The sequence below is a fragment of the Rhinolophus sinicus genome, linkage group LG04 (assembly GCF_036562045.2).
Source record: "Rhinolophus sinicus isolate RSC01 linkage group LG04, ASM3656204v1, whole genome shotgun sequence".
In the NCBI taxonomy this organism is placed as follows: domain Eukaryota; kingdom Metazoa; phylum Chordata; class Mammalia; order Chiroptera; family Rhinolophidae; genus Rhinolophus; species Rhinolophus sinicus.
The window spans coordinates 103910113-103926583 of NC_133754.1; the positions used below are offsets into that span (position 1 = coordinate 103910113).

Here is a 16471-nt window from a genome sequence, read left to right on the forward strand (position 1 = left end):
TACACATAACATGGTTTCTATTAGAGAACTATGAACATAATGTAGAACAAAGCCTGCCATTAAGGTGGGTGGGGAAGCACAAATAAAGTCATACACAAAATTCTATAAGGTCAAAGACAACAGAAAAGATAAAGGCAGATAACAGGACTCCAGATATCTCATCTTTCATTTCTCATTTTTACCACTGTTTATATAATAAAACAGTGACTCTCACCTATTCTAACATGTCTGGAAAGTACCTAAAACATACTGAGTTAATTGGATATAAGTAACAGGGTGATTTAGTTGTGGGTTACCCATGATGCTATTAATAAAAGGTATCAGTTTCCACTTCTCGATCTCCAGGGAAGGGGCTTCCCTACTGACTTATGGTTAGGGAAGCAACAGACATTTAATAAAATATCTGGGTACAAGTAGAGAAGGTAGGTGTGAGGACATGAGTTCTACAGACAACAGCAGTTAGACCTCAACCACAGCTACTGCAATTGCTCCATTTAAGTGCACACAACAGTGGGAGTTTTAAGATACAGACCATGTATTCTTCATATTTTCTTACACTTTCAGCCGTAACGGTGGACTTTAAAGTTCTTTGGAGCGTGCCTCAATGCCTCAGGTCCCACACTGGTTCTACTAGCAAGTGACCTCATGGTACCCACCTGCCCTGCCCCCTCCCTAGGTTGCCCAGGAAATGGGATGTAATCATCCCTCTAATTTCTGAGACAGGAAGAGAAGGCCGTATTTCCCAAGCAATGAATTAATAAATTAAAAACACATGAAAACTTCTGTGCTGTAATCAAAAACCCAAAAGCTAGCCCAGTCCATATTTGATGATACACAAAATTCCTGCATGGAATGCCATACATGTAAGTGACTGTCCTTAGTAATATTTTCCCATAGGCAAACCAACTATTTCAGGGCCAGCTAGAGCAAAGGATGAGAGGAAAAGTGGGAAGAAATCAGCGCTCCTGCTAAGACCATGGGGATACTGAGACTCCACCCTCCCAAGTCCCTCACAGTAATACCCCAGCTCCGAAAGATTTTCTGGAGAAATCCTTTCCTGCCATTCCCACTCATCCAGCAGGTTCCTGCCTAGGCTCGCCCTGGTCTCCTTTCCTCTCAGTAAAGGGAAGAGGTGGCTTGTCAACTTGAGGTTTTCTCATTCAGCTCCTGAAGGATCCAGGATAATGCCACTTTGCCTAACAGGGTCAAGCCCGCTCAGAACTCCTGGCCCGTCTTCTCCAGCTCTAACAGTCTGGACCCCTGTGCAATCAGCCCGCTACTAAGCCTCCTCCTTCACCCCAGAGTGCCATCCCTTCTCCCAGGCCACAATAAAGGAGCAGGGGGCACCTACTTCCAATGGCAAGTAAACGTTCTGTCTAGCCGACAGGATGGCCTGAGCTGGGCTCAGGCGTGGGGGAGGGGCAGGAACGCAGACTAGGAGAAGGCAGAGGCCGGGGTGAATGTCTGGGGTGCCAGGAAAAGGCTCTCCCCATACGCCAGGCCCGGCTGCACCCCTGGAAGGGGTGCAGAGCAGGAAGGTCACAAGGGACCTGGATCAAGTGCTGCCCCTACCACTCAGTCTGTGGGGTCTTGGGTAAGGTCTTTAACGTCTCATCTGCAAATACATCATCCATTCAGTCGTCAGAAACCATTAGTATGAAGTTCACCCCTGTGCCAGGCACTGTTACGCGCTGGAGACACAGCAGTAAACAAAGCAAATACCCTCGAGATAGGGAGGTTACAATAAGGGGGGGGGGGAGGAGACAGGGAAGAATAAATAATAGCACACACACCCCCAGGGTCATCGTGGGGACTGAACAGGGAGCATTATGCATAAAGTGCTGGGTCATTGGCCAAGAGAAAAGAAGGCCCATGCTGGCCTTGGGGGACCCTGGGAATACAGGGTCACTCAGTGTGGTAGGGCTTGCTCGGGCAATGCTCAGAGTCATGGGGAGAAACCAAGGACCCTTGGAGGGGGTAGAGTCCCACCACCACCTACCAAAAACAGTTGGTCCTTCATTAAACTTGTACACAAAGCAAGACCGTTTAAAAGGTCCCGAGACAACCGTGTGAGGTATTAATAACCAGCAGGAAGAGGTCAGTTCAGGAACCGCTCATGCAGACTCTCAGCAAGTGTGACAGGGATACGCAAACAGGCCTTCTCAGGGAAGATCACACCGCATCCCGGTGGAGCGCCGTCCCACGCACACACGCTGCAAATGCTGAGGTTGGCCAGCAGAGGGCGAGCACGTTGTCCTTCCCTCCTGATCACTCACACGCACGTCAGGCAGACGGAACAGGTGGTAGCTGCCTTCTCCGCCAAAACTACACGGACAGTTACCCAAGTGCCCAAGACACAATGCCTCACACAGTGGGCAGTTCAGTGCTTGCTAATGACCAGGGCTTCTGAGTATCAGGAAGCTCTCCCCAGGCCCACGGGGACTGACATAGCACAGCCCAACTCCTAAAAGGTGAAAGTCACCAGCTTGAAAGAAGCCTTTTGATTTTTCCCCCCAGTTGTTCAAACAGATATACTGGGCAACAAGTCTTTGAATATTGACTTTCAAATGAAAATAAACACAGCCATGGTGGTTCAGAGTCAGCAGATAGGAATCCCAGGGTGCTGTGCCACTGAGCAAGCAGCAGGAGGCCTGAGGGCTGGAGAAAAACAAACAAACAAACAAAAGGGGATGCTTTCCACAACCCTCACTCCCCAATCTTGGGGTCCCTGCACTTGTACCCGCATGGAGTTTTACCCCTGGTGTTCCTTATTTCTTATCAATATTAAATTTCCAGACAGGTGGGATGGCTGGATGGCTCAGTTGGTTGGAGCGTGAGCTCTGAGCAACAGGGTTGCCGGTTCGATTCCCATATGGGCCAGTGAGCTGCACCCTCTACAACTAGATTGAAGATGAGCTGCCTCTGAGCACCCAGTGGGGTGGCCGGATGGCTCAGTTGGTTAGAGCGCGAGCTCTCAACAACAAGATTGCCAGTTCAATTTCCGCATGAGATGGTGGGCTGTGCCCCCTGCAGCTAAAGGTTGAAAATAGCAACTGGACTTGGAGCTGAGCTGCGCCCTCTGCAACTAGATTGAAGGACAACGACTTGGAGCTGATGGGCCCTGAAGAAACATACTGTTCCCCAATATAAATAAAAATAAAAATAATTTAAAAAAATAAAAAATGAAAAAAATAAATTCCCAGACAGGTTACCTCATATGCCCTAGAATATACCTTTTACAAAAGCAAGACTCTATGATGTGCTCTGTATCATCTGAGGTATATAATGTTCTTGGTAAATAATGACCACCCACCACCAATAGCTAAAAGTGAAAACACTTTGGGGGAAGAACTAGAGGCTAGCATTATAATTGCTAAAGTACTTACTATTTTCCAAGCATTAGATATGCATGCCCTGGCTACTTTCAAATGGACTTACCATGTTTTTAACTGAATGATAACATCAAAAAATTATTTCCTTAGTTGGTATCTTATATTCAGTTTAACGGATTTAATACAATAAAAATGTTTATATTAGAAACTTGCTTATTTTCACATTAATTTAACAGCCTTTAACTTCTAAGGTACACACACACACACACACACACACACACCGGGGGTGCCAAAAAATGTACACATTTTAAAGGATGTTATCTACGTATGGGATCTGACAATAAAGTTCGCAAACTTGTTGCAACACTGTTGCTAACCTTTTTTGATATCAGAGTGATTATTCATTATGAATTTGTACCAACTGGACAAACAGTAAACCAAGTATACTCTTTGGAAGTGCTGAAAAGACTGCGTGAAAAAGAGAAGCTGAACTTTTCGCCAACAATTCATGGCTCTTGCATCACAACAATGCACCAGCTCACACGGCACTGTCTGTGAGGGAGTTTTTAGCCAGTAAACAAATAACTGTATTAGACAGCCTCCCTACTCACCTGATCTGGCCCCCAATGGCTTCTTTCTTTACCCGAAAATAAAGGAAATACTGAAAGGAAGACATTTTGATGACATTCAGGACATCAAAGGTAATATGATGACATCTCTGATGGCCATTCCAGAAAAAAAGTTCCAAAATTGCTTTGAAGGGTGCACTAGGCGCTGGCTTTGGTGCACAGCTTCCCAAGGGGAGTACTTCGAGGTGACCGTAGTGATATTCAGCAATGAGGTAGATTGTACTTTTTCTAGGATGAGTTCGCAAACTTAATTGTCTGACCTCTTATTACTTTTTGAAGTTGAATTGAATTACGATAGCAATATGTAGTATGACATTCGATCAAAAGATGGCGTTAATCAAATGAATGTTAGTGTCATTAATTGTATTACAATTTCAATTCAGTTTTTTCCTTTCTTAAAATGCGTCTACGTTGTTTCTTTTTTTTTTGGCTATACACACACAATCCAGGGGTGCCAAAAAAATGTATATACATTTTAAGAGATGTTACCTATGCTTAACCAGTAATTCACCATAATCAGAAGTGTATGGATGCTGATGGTAACCACTTTGAGCACCTCTTGTAATTGGAGAAGTCAAACGTGACTTGTATTCATCTTTTGTTATTGGTATATTTTGAGTATTACAATGAATAGTTTTTTCCTTTCTTAAAATGTGTATACATTTTTTGGCACCATATATATATATATATATATATATATATATATATATATATATATAGACACACACCATATATATATACACACACACACACATACATATATACACACACACATATATACATATACATATATATGTAGAGAGAGAGAGAGAGGGAGAGAGAAGTTTCTCTATATTATATATAATCAATATGATGCCAATTCTCCAGTTTTTATTACAATACCCCATCTTTCCAAAAAGTTGAGCAGTGCCCTTTTAAACAGAGATTTGAGCTTCTTTTTTAAGTTTAGGGGAAAGTAGGGTTGCTCATTCAGTTTTACAGTAATTTTAGAAACCAAATTAAGAATGCCAGTTGAGACAATGATGTTTGTTGTTACAAATTTGAATAATAAAGTATCGGTTTTCATTTATCAATTTAATAAGCATTTTAAAGCTCTATAGACCCAATACTGGCAAGCTTAGAATCAAACTGTCTTCATAGATTGCTCTTAAAAGGATAAGGAAGATTTATATTGTCACTTCAGCAATATGTTACCAAGAACCAGAAAGCAGCTGATACCTAGTAATTCCATTTTAATTAATTACCCTTAAAAAGGCAATTCAAAATATGTAAGAATGATATACAGGTATGGTCAATCAAGTTTCATTTATGACAGCAAAGTGTGGGAGTAGCAGTATGATCACTGTTTGCTAAATGACACTTGATTTAGATAGAATTCTGCCGGCTCAGGGCCTGTGCAGAGAAAGACCACGAGGGTGGGTGTGGACAAACGGATTCATCTAGAGCTGCAGAACAGGGTGCCCTCTGATATCCACATTTTGCTATTTTGTTATAAAACATATAGAGTGACATCATCAAGATGATGGAATAGGAAATCCCAGACCGTGTTCCCCCCAGAGGCAAATACTTAACAATATATAGTCCCAAAAGACTTTATGACAACTCCAGAAACCAGCGAGGAAGCCGCAGGTCCCCCGGTGAGCATCCCAGGTGAGCATAAAGCCAAGAGCAAGCGCAATGAAACGGGTAAGAAAAGCCACTGCATTTCATCTCAGTAGCCCTTCCTCTGAGCCAGTACAGCTCGGCGCAATAAAGAGAAAATGCCCAACTCACAGCTTCTCCCTTGGGAGGGAAGGAGAAAAGCGGAATGTATATCCAACATTTCAGCTTTTGGGGGGAACTGCCAAAGGGACTGGTTTTTGTCTCACCTGACTCAAAGCACTGATAGGGAACTGGCATATTTGGATGCTTGGGGCAACTGGGAAAAACCGGAGCTCAGCAGCTTACTGCAGTGCCAGAGAACCTGAAGTACCACAGACAGACACCAGGGGGAGCAAGAGATGACAAGCTCCTGAAAAGAAAATGGGGAAATCTCTCTAATTGTGAAATTACATGCACAAGCCCAGAGAAGACACATCCCCAGAAAAGGATTAAAAGGCTCGCAGAATCTCTAGCCAGGCTGATTAGTGAGAGGCTTTCCCTGTATGAAGCCAGTCCATAAGGATTGGGATAAGGGGCTGTTTTGTTGTTGTTGCTGTTGTTGTTTTTTAATGCACAAATCGCAGTAAAAAATAACAAGGCACATAAAGAAACAGGGAAACACAACCCAATTAAAGGAACAAAATAAATTTCCAGAAACTGGTTCTGAAGAAACGAAGATCTATGAATTACCTCACAAAGAATTCAAAACAATCATCTTATGAAGCTCAATGTACTACAAGAAAACAGACAACTGAACAAAATCAGGAAAACAATGCATGAACAAAATGAGAATATCAATAAAGAGACAGAAACAAATTCTGGAGCTGAAGAATACAATAACTGAACTGAACAATTCACTGAAGAGGATCAACAGCAGACTTGACCAAGCAAAACAAAGAATCAGCAAACGCTAATACAAGCCATTTAAAATTATTAAGTCAGAAGAATAACAAGAAAAAAAGTGACTTGTGGGGCACCGTTAAGTGAATCAATATATGCCTTATGAGAGTCTTAGAAGGAGAAAATAGAGAGAGAATGGGGCAGAGAGCTTATGTGAAGAAATAATGGCCAGAAACTTCCCAAATATGAGGAAGGAAATGTACGTCCAAGTTCAAGAAGTTTAAAAGACTATAAACAGGGTGAGCAAAAAGAAGCCTACACCAAGACACATTATAATCAAATTGTCAAAAGTCAAAGACAGAAAAAAAACCTTGAAAGTAGAAAGAGAAAAGTGATTCATCACATACAAGGAACTGGCATGTGACTGTCAGTAGATTTCTCAGCAAACACATTACAAGGCCAGAAGGCAGTGGGACGATATATTCAAAGTGCTGGAAGAAAAAGCTGCCAACCAAGAATACTATTATCTGGCAAAACTATCCTTTAAAAATGAAGGAGATGACCTTCCCAGATAAACAAAAGGTGAGGGAGTTTATCACCTGCCTTGCAAGAACTACTAAAGGCAGTCCTCCAAGTTGAAATGCTAGACAGCAACACAAACACATATGAAAATATATAGCTCTCGTAGAGGTAAATATACAGATAAATACAGAATCCTGTAACACTTTAATTGGGGATACATATATCATTTTAATTCTGGTATATAATCTAAAAGATGAAAACATAAACAAAACTATAAAAATATAAAATAACTATGAAAACATAAAAAAATAACTGCAAATTATGTTAATGTAAACAAAATACAAACATATGTAATTTGTGATATTAGTAACATAAAGGGGGGATGTAAAAGAGTAGAGTTGTATGTGATTGAAGTAAGTTGTTACAGTTTAAAACAGATTGCTATAAGCTATTTTATGTAACCCCCATGGTAACCACAAAGAAAATACCTATAAAGAAGATGCTCATAAGGAAATGAGAAAGCAGTCAAAGCATGTCACTACAAAAAATAAAAAACAGAAAATCAATGAAACACAAATGAAGACAACAAGAGAGAAGAGGAACAAAGTAAGTATAAGACATACAGAAAACAAAATGGCATACAGCTAAAGTAGAAATGTATGGCATTAAATGCTTGTATTAGAAAATATAGGTCCCAAACAAATTATCTAAGGTTATATCTTCAAATAGAAAGAGAAGTATAAATTAAATCCAATATAAGCAGAAGGAAAGAAATGAAGCTAACAGCATAAATTAGTGAAATATAAGACAATAATCACTAGAGAAAATAATCCATAAAATCAAAAGCTGGTTCTTTGAAAATTAATAAAATTAATAAACCAATAATAGCTAAGCCAATTAAAGAAAATAGAGAAAAAACATAAATTTTCAATATCAGAAATAAAGATGACACATCAATAGAAATCCCAGATAGTAAAAAAAACAATAAAGGAATGATATAACTAACTTTATTTTTATAAATTAGAAAATATGACATGAGCCTGCCTTGTGACAAATGACATGGACAAATTCCTCAAGACACACAAATTTCCAAAGTTCACTCATATAGAAATAGATAACCCTAATAGTCCTATATCTACTAAAGAAACTGAAGTCACTGTTTAAAATCTTCCAATTAGGGAAACTGGAGGCATAGATAGTTTCACTGGTGAATTCTACAAAACAGTGAAAAAGACATAAGATCACTCCTATACAAACTTTTCCAGAAGATATAAGAGGGGGAACATTTCCTAACTTATTTTATGAGGCCAGTATTACCCCAATATAAAAACCAGATGAAGAAAGTAAAACTTCAGATGAATATCCCTTATAAACATAAATGTGAGACCCCCTCAACAAACATTAGCAAATTAAATCCTGAAAAACATAAAAAGAATAGTATCTCATGACAAAGTGAGGTTTATTCTGGCCATGCAAGGTTGGTTCACCATTCTAAAATAAACCAATAAAATTCACCATAACAACAGATTAAAAAAGAAAAAAATGTGATCATCTCAGTAGGTGCAGAAAAACCTTATTTGACAAAATTGAAAATTCAACACCCATTCATGATACCAACTCTCAACAAATTGGGAAGTAAAGGAAATTTCTTCTACCTGATAAAAAGCATGAAAAAGACCCTAACATCATAATTAGTGATGAAAGACTAAATGCTTTACCTCAAAATCAGAAAGAAGACAAAGATGTACACTCTTACCACTCCTATTCAACATCCTACTAGAGAGGGCCTAGCCAATACAATAAGTTAAGAAAAATAAGTAAAAGCCAAATCAAATAGAAAGGAAAAAATAAAACTCTATTCACAGATATAACCATCACATAGAAAATCCTGAAGAATCTACAAAAGAGCTACTAGAAATAATTAGTTTAGCGAGGTCACAGGATACAAGATCAATATACAAAAATTAACTATATTACTATAATATATACTAACAATGAATAATTAGAAGTTGAAAATTTTTTAAGTACCATTTACAATAGCTCCAAAATCATGAAATATTTATGTATAAATCTAACATAATGTGCAAGACCTATACGTTGAAAATTACAAAATATACATGAGAGGGATTTCTTTTTTAAAGACTAAATAAGTGGAGAGATATACTGTGGTTATGGATTGGAAAATTATATTTTTTCAACAGTCAATTGTACAAATTGATCTATAGATCCACTGTAATCTCAGCAAGATTTTTTTTTTAGAAACTGACAAGCTAATTCTAAAATGTAAAGCAAAGGAACTAAGACTGGCCAAAACAATTTGGGGGGAAAAATTGGAGAATTCACACTATCTGATTTTAAATTGTACTAAAAAAAAAGTGTCATAGCCCCATAGATCTGTGAAATAGAGTCCAGAAATAATCTTTCACATATATGGTCAATTGATTTTTAACCAAAGTTCAAAGGCAATTCGATGGAGAAATGATAGCCTTCTTAAAAAATGATGTAATACCAACTGAATGACCTTTTACCCTGTATGAAAAGTAACTCAAAATGGATCCTAAACAGAAATGTAAATAGAAAACTATAAAGCCTCTAGAAGAAAATATAGGAGAAAAATCTGTGACCTTGGATTAGACAAAGATCCTAAAACTAGAACAGAAAAAATATAATCCATAACAGAAAACAAATTTGAAAATGGACACCATCAAAATTGAAAACTGCTGCTTTTCAAAAGTCACTGTCAAGAAAACAAAAACATTAAGAGAATAATGTTTGCAAAACCCGTATCATAGAGGATTTCTGTCCAGGATTTTCTGTACAAAAGAAAATCTCAAAATGCAATAATATAAAACAAAACCATCCAATTTTTTAAAAAATTAGAAAAAGCTTTGAACAGACACTACACAAAGATTATATGAATGATAAATAAACACAGGAAAAAATACTTGATATCATTAGTCATTAGTGAAATGCAAACTAAGACCGTAATAAGATACCACTACACATATATGAGAATGAGGAAAAACCCCACACTAATAATACCATGATATAGAGCTAATGACACACTCCTATATTGTAAACGAGAATGCAAACTAGTAGAGCCACTTGGGAAAATACTAGTTCTGTAGTTTCTTACAAAGATAAACATGTACCTGCCATGTGCCTAGCAATTCCACTCCTGGTATTTACCCCAAAGAAATAAAAACAAATGTTCATATAAAAACATGTACACAAATGTTTACACCAGCTTTGTTCATAATGCTAAAAATTGGGAACAACCTAAATGTTCTTCAGCTGGTGAATGGAGAAACTGTGGAACACTACTCATCAATAAAAAGAAACCGATTACTGATAACCACAACATATATGGGATGTGATAAAAAACCATGGTGAATGTTTAATTACAGTAAAAGACACATCCCCCTCAAAATACTCTCCCTCACTTCACTTCGAACACATTTATCCAATTGTTCTTGCCACTTTCTGAAGCAGTTCTGGAAGTCCTCTTTCGTGAGTGTCTTTAGTGGCACTGTCGTGGCTGCCTCGATTTCCTGAATCATTCTGACTTTGGGGAAGAGCCAGAAGTCGCATGATGCCAGATCCGGTGAATGAAGTGGGTGAGGACACCGTAATGTTTTTATTTGACAGAAATTGCCAAACCAGAAGAACTGAACTCAATAGAACTGAACACTAAAACTGGTGAATTTTACCGTATGTAAATTACACCTCAGTAAATCTGATTTTTTGAAACACATGGAACAGGAAAAATAAAATTCATTTTCAATGTATACTCCTGTAATTCTCAATGCTGGTGTCTGACATGCCCTTTATTACTTGAACCCCCACATCCCCATCAAAAGAAGGATTATGCTGAGCCTCAGGGAACCAAGACCAAAGTCCACCAAGCTTCTACCCTTTAAGGAAACACAGAAATGTTAAAACAATGTTAGTATTTTTGAATTTCTGTAATTCCTGATAAAGTCTAGAAGTCCTTATGAAAATGTCCAGCATTTTCTAAATTTTAAAGGTAAAGTGCAGATGCAAATTCTGATCATGTCCATGGATAATATAATTTTTGGCTCTAGCTCTCAGCTGTTGTCCTGATTTTGTGTAAGGAAACTCCACTTAGACTTCATAATTCTATAAACCATCCCCATGGCTCCTCCTAGCTATGGCAGCCTCAAGCCTTAAATTCCAGAGATTAGACAAAGCCTCTGTATCACAGCTAATGAGCCTTAATGCTCTTTAAGAGTCAATGCTTTCAACAGGCTTTGCAGAATAAACTTATTTTTCCAGAGTAGTAGATTTTCTTGCCAGACAGGATTTGATTTCAGAATTGCACTAAGTTCTAGCACTTCGGGTTTCACTCCTGTATGTGCCTACATTTCAGCAGAGTATTAGGAAACTCTGACCCCTGCTCCCGCCCTTTGGGGTTTGGGTAGAAAACAAACCCCTGTGGAGACTTACACTCACATTTCTGGGGCCTCCACCCTCTACCTTCAGGGGCCAGGACACAGCAAATCCTGTAATTGGATTGTTTACAGTTGAACAATGGTGACCAGCGATGTGTTTTGTTCACTTGTTAATTCACAAGCTCTGCCTCCTGCTTTTGAACAATTCCCTAAAGTAATGATCATTTTCTTTTCAGAAGAAACATGTCTCCAAAGAGCCTAGATTAATTTTTCTACAATGCGATTTTTTTCCTTTTAGAAATTGGAAGAAGGAACTATAAGAGTTGCTCAGAGGGTACAACTGGCACTAAGGTGAGAAAGGTGGCTGGCCTTGTGGCCTTCAGCTTCAGTGTCATTCTGAGATGGAAGCTTCTTTCAGGTTAAACACCACATAGTAAACATAACAATTGTTTTATAATAAGTCCAAAAACCATACTTCTTTATCTGACAAAGTCCTGGGCAAATCACACTGTAAGAAATGTTCTAAGTTTTGAATAAACACCATGATACATCCTATTTACAGTCTAAAAGCACGTATGTTAGAAAAAAAGAGAAAATACGTAAGAGATGGAAAGAAGTACAAACACACAAAAATCTTGAAACATTTTTTTAATAATGGACCTAAGCAATATTTCCCCAAACTTAATTTCTCTCTAAAATATATTTTTAACATCCCCAGAGTGTTAGAAACCTAATATATTTTAACAGACACATCGTACAACATTAGGCAGGCTTTGATCTGGGAGGTGGGGAGGGGTATTTACTTGTTTGTTTGGTAAACAAGGTGAAATAAATTTCCAAGTCACAAAACTTGGAAAATCAAATTTACCACATGTTGTATAAAGAAATATGTGAACATGCCCAAGAAAATCAGTCACGGCCACTGACAAAAATAAAATCTCGATTTTGTTTTCATACTCATTTTTCCGGCTGATTACTTTCACTCTCCTACCAAACACCTTCCTTGGAGAATTCTAACAGGATATAGAATGAAACCCAAACTTCTTCTTTCTTTAAGAGAACACTTGAATAGTACAGCTATGTGCCGAGGACCACTCCAAGCACTTTATAAATATTAACTCATTTCATCTAAGCAACTCTTCAGGTTGGCACTTAGCATTCCTGACTTGGTTGCGCGTTACCTCCAGCCTTTTCCCCCTCTCCAACCACCATCCTACACGTGTGGCCTGGAACACACTCACAGGCAGCCCTTGTCCTCTGCTCACATCTGCCCTGGCCCCACCCCACAAATCCACTTGTCAAGGCCAAGGCAAGCTCCAAGCCTGTGCTCATTAACCCTTCCCAAATCCTTCTGGTCAGAACTCCGCCCCTCCCCAGAACTCTTGGTGCTGCTCTGAAGAACATAATCTCTTCCGGGAATTAAACCTAGTAGAGTTTACATGGTCTTTCTTTCGTCTCCTCTCCTCTCACGGCCTGACTCAGTGCTGTCCTGCGTAACAGAAGCTGCTCAGCACGGAAATGTCACGTAAATACATCCATTTAATCCAGAAAATAAAGACCGACATTAAAGAGCAGTCGTCAGCACCTACACTCAGAGAACGTACATTGTCCCATATCATGTTTACTGTCCAAATTGTACATAAATGGCCACACTACAAAATAACTTATTTTATAAACTTAGTAAGCGTGTTATCTGTGCCAAGTACTGTGCTGGGCACTTTACATGCACTGGAAGTTAGAATTTATCCCAGAAATTATCCCATAGAAAGACTAGTCTAATACTCAAGTCATTATAAGGTTCTCACATTGTGGAGCGTTCCCCATTTTTTAAAAAAATAATATGCTGTTTGGGGAAGAAACATTAGCCTCAATTGATTCAATCATGCTAGTATAGAAACCATCTGATGGAACCTTTTTTTAAAAATGGGACCAAGAGACAAATACATTTTAACATGGACATAATGATTCCTGAGGCATGATTTTACAATGCTACTGCTGGAAAATTTGTAAGTAAGCTTTATAAAGATCTCTTAAAAGAAGAAGTAACAACAAATTGTTATGTTGTGAAACCACAAACCATAAGTACATAACTGTAGGGAGGAAAAAAATACCTAAAGGTCTGAGAATTCGTAATTGAGGCTGGAGGTAAAATTTCTAATGTCATCATCATATATGGATTTAAAACAAACTCTGCAGCAACCATCTCAGAGGACAACAAAGATGTGCTCTGGAAAACTGCTTAGAAAAGAGACTCAAAAAGCCACTCTAATGAGCACAAACACAGATGCCTGTTAAGAGTTTGAACAAAAATGTCTGTGTGAAACATGAAAAGCAAAAGTATTACAGTAATATGTTGCATATTCGTATTTCAGATCACATCACGTTATTATAATATTTTATTTCCATCGTGTAGAAATCGTATATCAAATGGACCCCAAAAAGGAATGTTTTTGATCTTCTTATTGGAAAAACAGGGCCTTGCCTTACATTAGGGTCCCCTTAGATGTGAGCATAGCCGGTGCGCGGGGTATTCATACCCATTTCACAGATGAGGAAGTGCAGCTCAGACATTAAAAAACTTGAGAAAGTCACACAGCCGCTCAGTGCAAAGCACCGGACAGGGTCCGTATTAGCCACCACCGCCTCCACGCCAGAGGCTCCCGCGTGTTCACTGATGTCAGGAGCAACATCTATACTGTTTCGTTGGCCAATGGGCTCAGCCGAGGAAGCATACACTCCCTTGAAACACCACGCACGTGGGCCCAGGCTGGAAAGCTTCCGTGCCCTCCACAGCCCCTCCACCTTTCCGTAAGGGTTGAAACAGGTGGCCTGCGAAAGCTAATTAAGGAAGCCCTTTCGACAGTCTTCACCATATAAGATAGAAATGAAAATACTACAAAGAGAGCAGTTCCCTAGAAAACCGGTTCCCTCCGTGTGCTGACTGACACACATTCGTTACCGTAAACGCCAGCCTAGGTTTCCTGTATTTGACCAGAATCTCTGAGCAGCAGCCACCGTAACACACACACACACACACGACGAGTTCTCAGTCTTCCTGGTTTGCTCCCAGATTCTCAGCTGGAATAGCCTCCCAGTAACCAAGAGAGATGTGCAACACGGAACAAACGGGAAAGTGCAAGCGTCAGGACACAAAATGTCGGCGGGAGGCAGGGGTTACGAGGAAGGAGGGTGGCTCCTTTTTGTTTTAGGTAAATTTACTTAAACCTTATGGTATAAATTAAACAAATTTATACCATAAATCTTTTTTGGTGATTTACTTAAGCATTTACTCAATTACATATGAGAACAAGAATACAATCTCTCATTCAATAGGAAGATGAAACAAAATAACAATCTATTTTTGCTCAAAATCCTAATACCTCTGAAAGATAATATCACAGTGGTTTGAAGAGAGCCCATATAGATGTACACACGTTTTAAATGCCTGTTATTCCCTCTGTCCTTCCACAGAGGTCGAAGACCCTCTCTTCCAGCCCTTACAGACTCCAGCTGGCACCCTTAACTCACCTGAATGTGCATGGCGCCCTCTACTGCTTCCTGAATGTTCGAGCAACCAGTGATGAGTGACAGCTGCTGTTCAGCACTCAAAGTGCCTTTCAGAGCACCCAACTGCTCCAGCAACTTTATCTCTTTTCTAGAAAGACGGAAAGTGTGATCACTGTGAGTATTCAAAAACAAACTTAAAAACAAAAAACAAAAGGTTAACATCACTTAGTATCGGTAGGGAAATGCCAATCAAAACTACAATGATATGCCACTTTCACACCCATTAATGGCTACTGTCAAAAGAACAGAAAATAACAAGCGTTGGTGAGGATGTGAAGACCTGGAAGCCTGCACACCGCTGGGATGAGGGTAAAAGGTGCAGTCACTGTGGCAAACAGTCTGGTAGTTTCTCCAAAAGTTAAAAATACAACTACATCTGACCCAGCAACTCTACTTCTGGGGACAGACCCAAAATAACGGACAGCAGAGACTCAGATAGCTGTACCCCCATGTTCCATGCAGCACTGTTCACAACCATCAAAAGATAGAAACAACACAAAGATCCATGGATGGATGATGGATAAACAAAAGTCCATCCATACAGTGGATGTCATTCGACCTTAAGAAGGGAGGAATCCTAACACACCCTACATCATCCGTGAACCCTGAGGACATTATGCTCAGTGAAATACGTCAATCACAGGACAAGCGCTGTGTGATCCCACTTATATGAGGCCCTGGAGGGGAATTATTGTCTAATGGGCCCAGAATTTCAGTTTCATAAGATGAAAAGAGTTATGGAGATGGATGGTTGTACAACAATGTATAAACATACTTAACATCACCAGACTATGCATTTATATTTATTACAATAGTAAATTTTATGTGCATTTTACAATTATATTTAAAAAAATTTTTGAAGGATGAAACAAGGCCCACGGGACCTAAAACTAGAAAGCAGTACTTCTTCATCCTCACCCTTCAGTCAATGCCTGGGGAGAGGTTGAAAGAAGGTATCTTCTAAACAGGATGAGCTGGATTCCTGGTGTGACCTGTACAGTCACACGGGGTTCCGTGCTCGGAGGGCCCTGTGCTGGGTTTAACACTCTGCTGTCATTAAAATTCTTAATGAATATTGAGCAAAAGACCCCACATTTTCATTTGCATTCGGCCTCACAAATTAAGTAGTCAGTCCTGCTGAAAATTCATGACAAATAACAAGGCCAAGTGTATATATAAACACACACAGTTGCCTACACAGCAACAATCATGCTTTCCAAAAAGTTCTGTGGATTTTTTGCCAGTGAGTCAAATAATTTTTACATCCTTTCTCATCACGGTTTTTATCATTAAGCTGCCAAAGTCCTTCAGCCCAAGAATACATCGCTTCATCTCCCCAAATAGTGTCTTCAGATGCAACTTCAGATCAGTCCACTATGCCCATGATACCTGGTCTCTCACCTGTTTTGTCATTTTCGGTTGTGAGTTGAACTTTATCTGTGGGAATTCTTTGAGCCTTGGGTTTGGGGTCCATTAGTCTGGGGACAATATGCATTTTGCTTCTAACAGGCACTTGGAAACACTACTA

The 16471-nt window shown here is 39.3% G+C and overlaps 1 protein-coding gene across 2 annotated transcripts in view; it reads right to left on the minus strand.

The window, feature by feature from the left end:
- Positions 1-16471, minus strand: part of CRYL1 (crystallin lambda 1) — a 114968-nt gene that overhangs the window by 68755 nt on the left and 29742 nt on the right. For both annotated transcript variants that reach the window (XM_019715679.2, XM_019715680.2), the window contains exon 3: positions 14905-15031. In XM_019715679.2, the coding sequence (XP_019571238.2) occupies positions 14905-15031 (127 nt within the window). The remainder of the gene's footprint in view (positions 1-14904; positions 15032-16471) is intronic.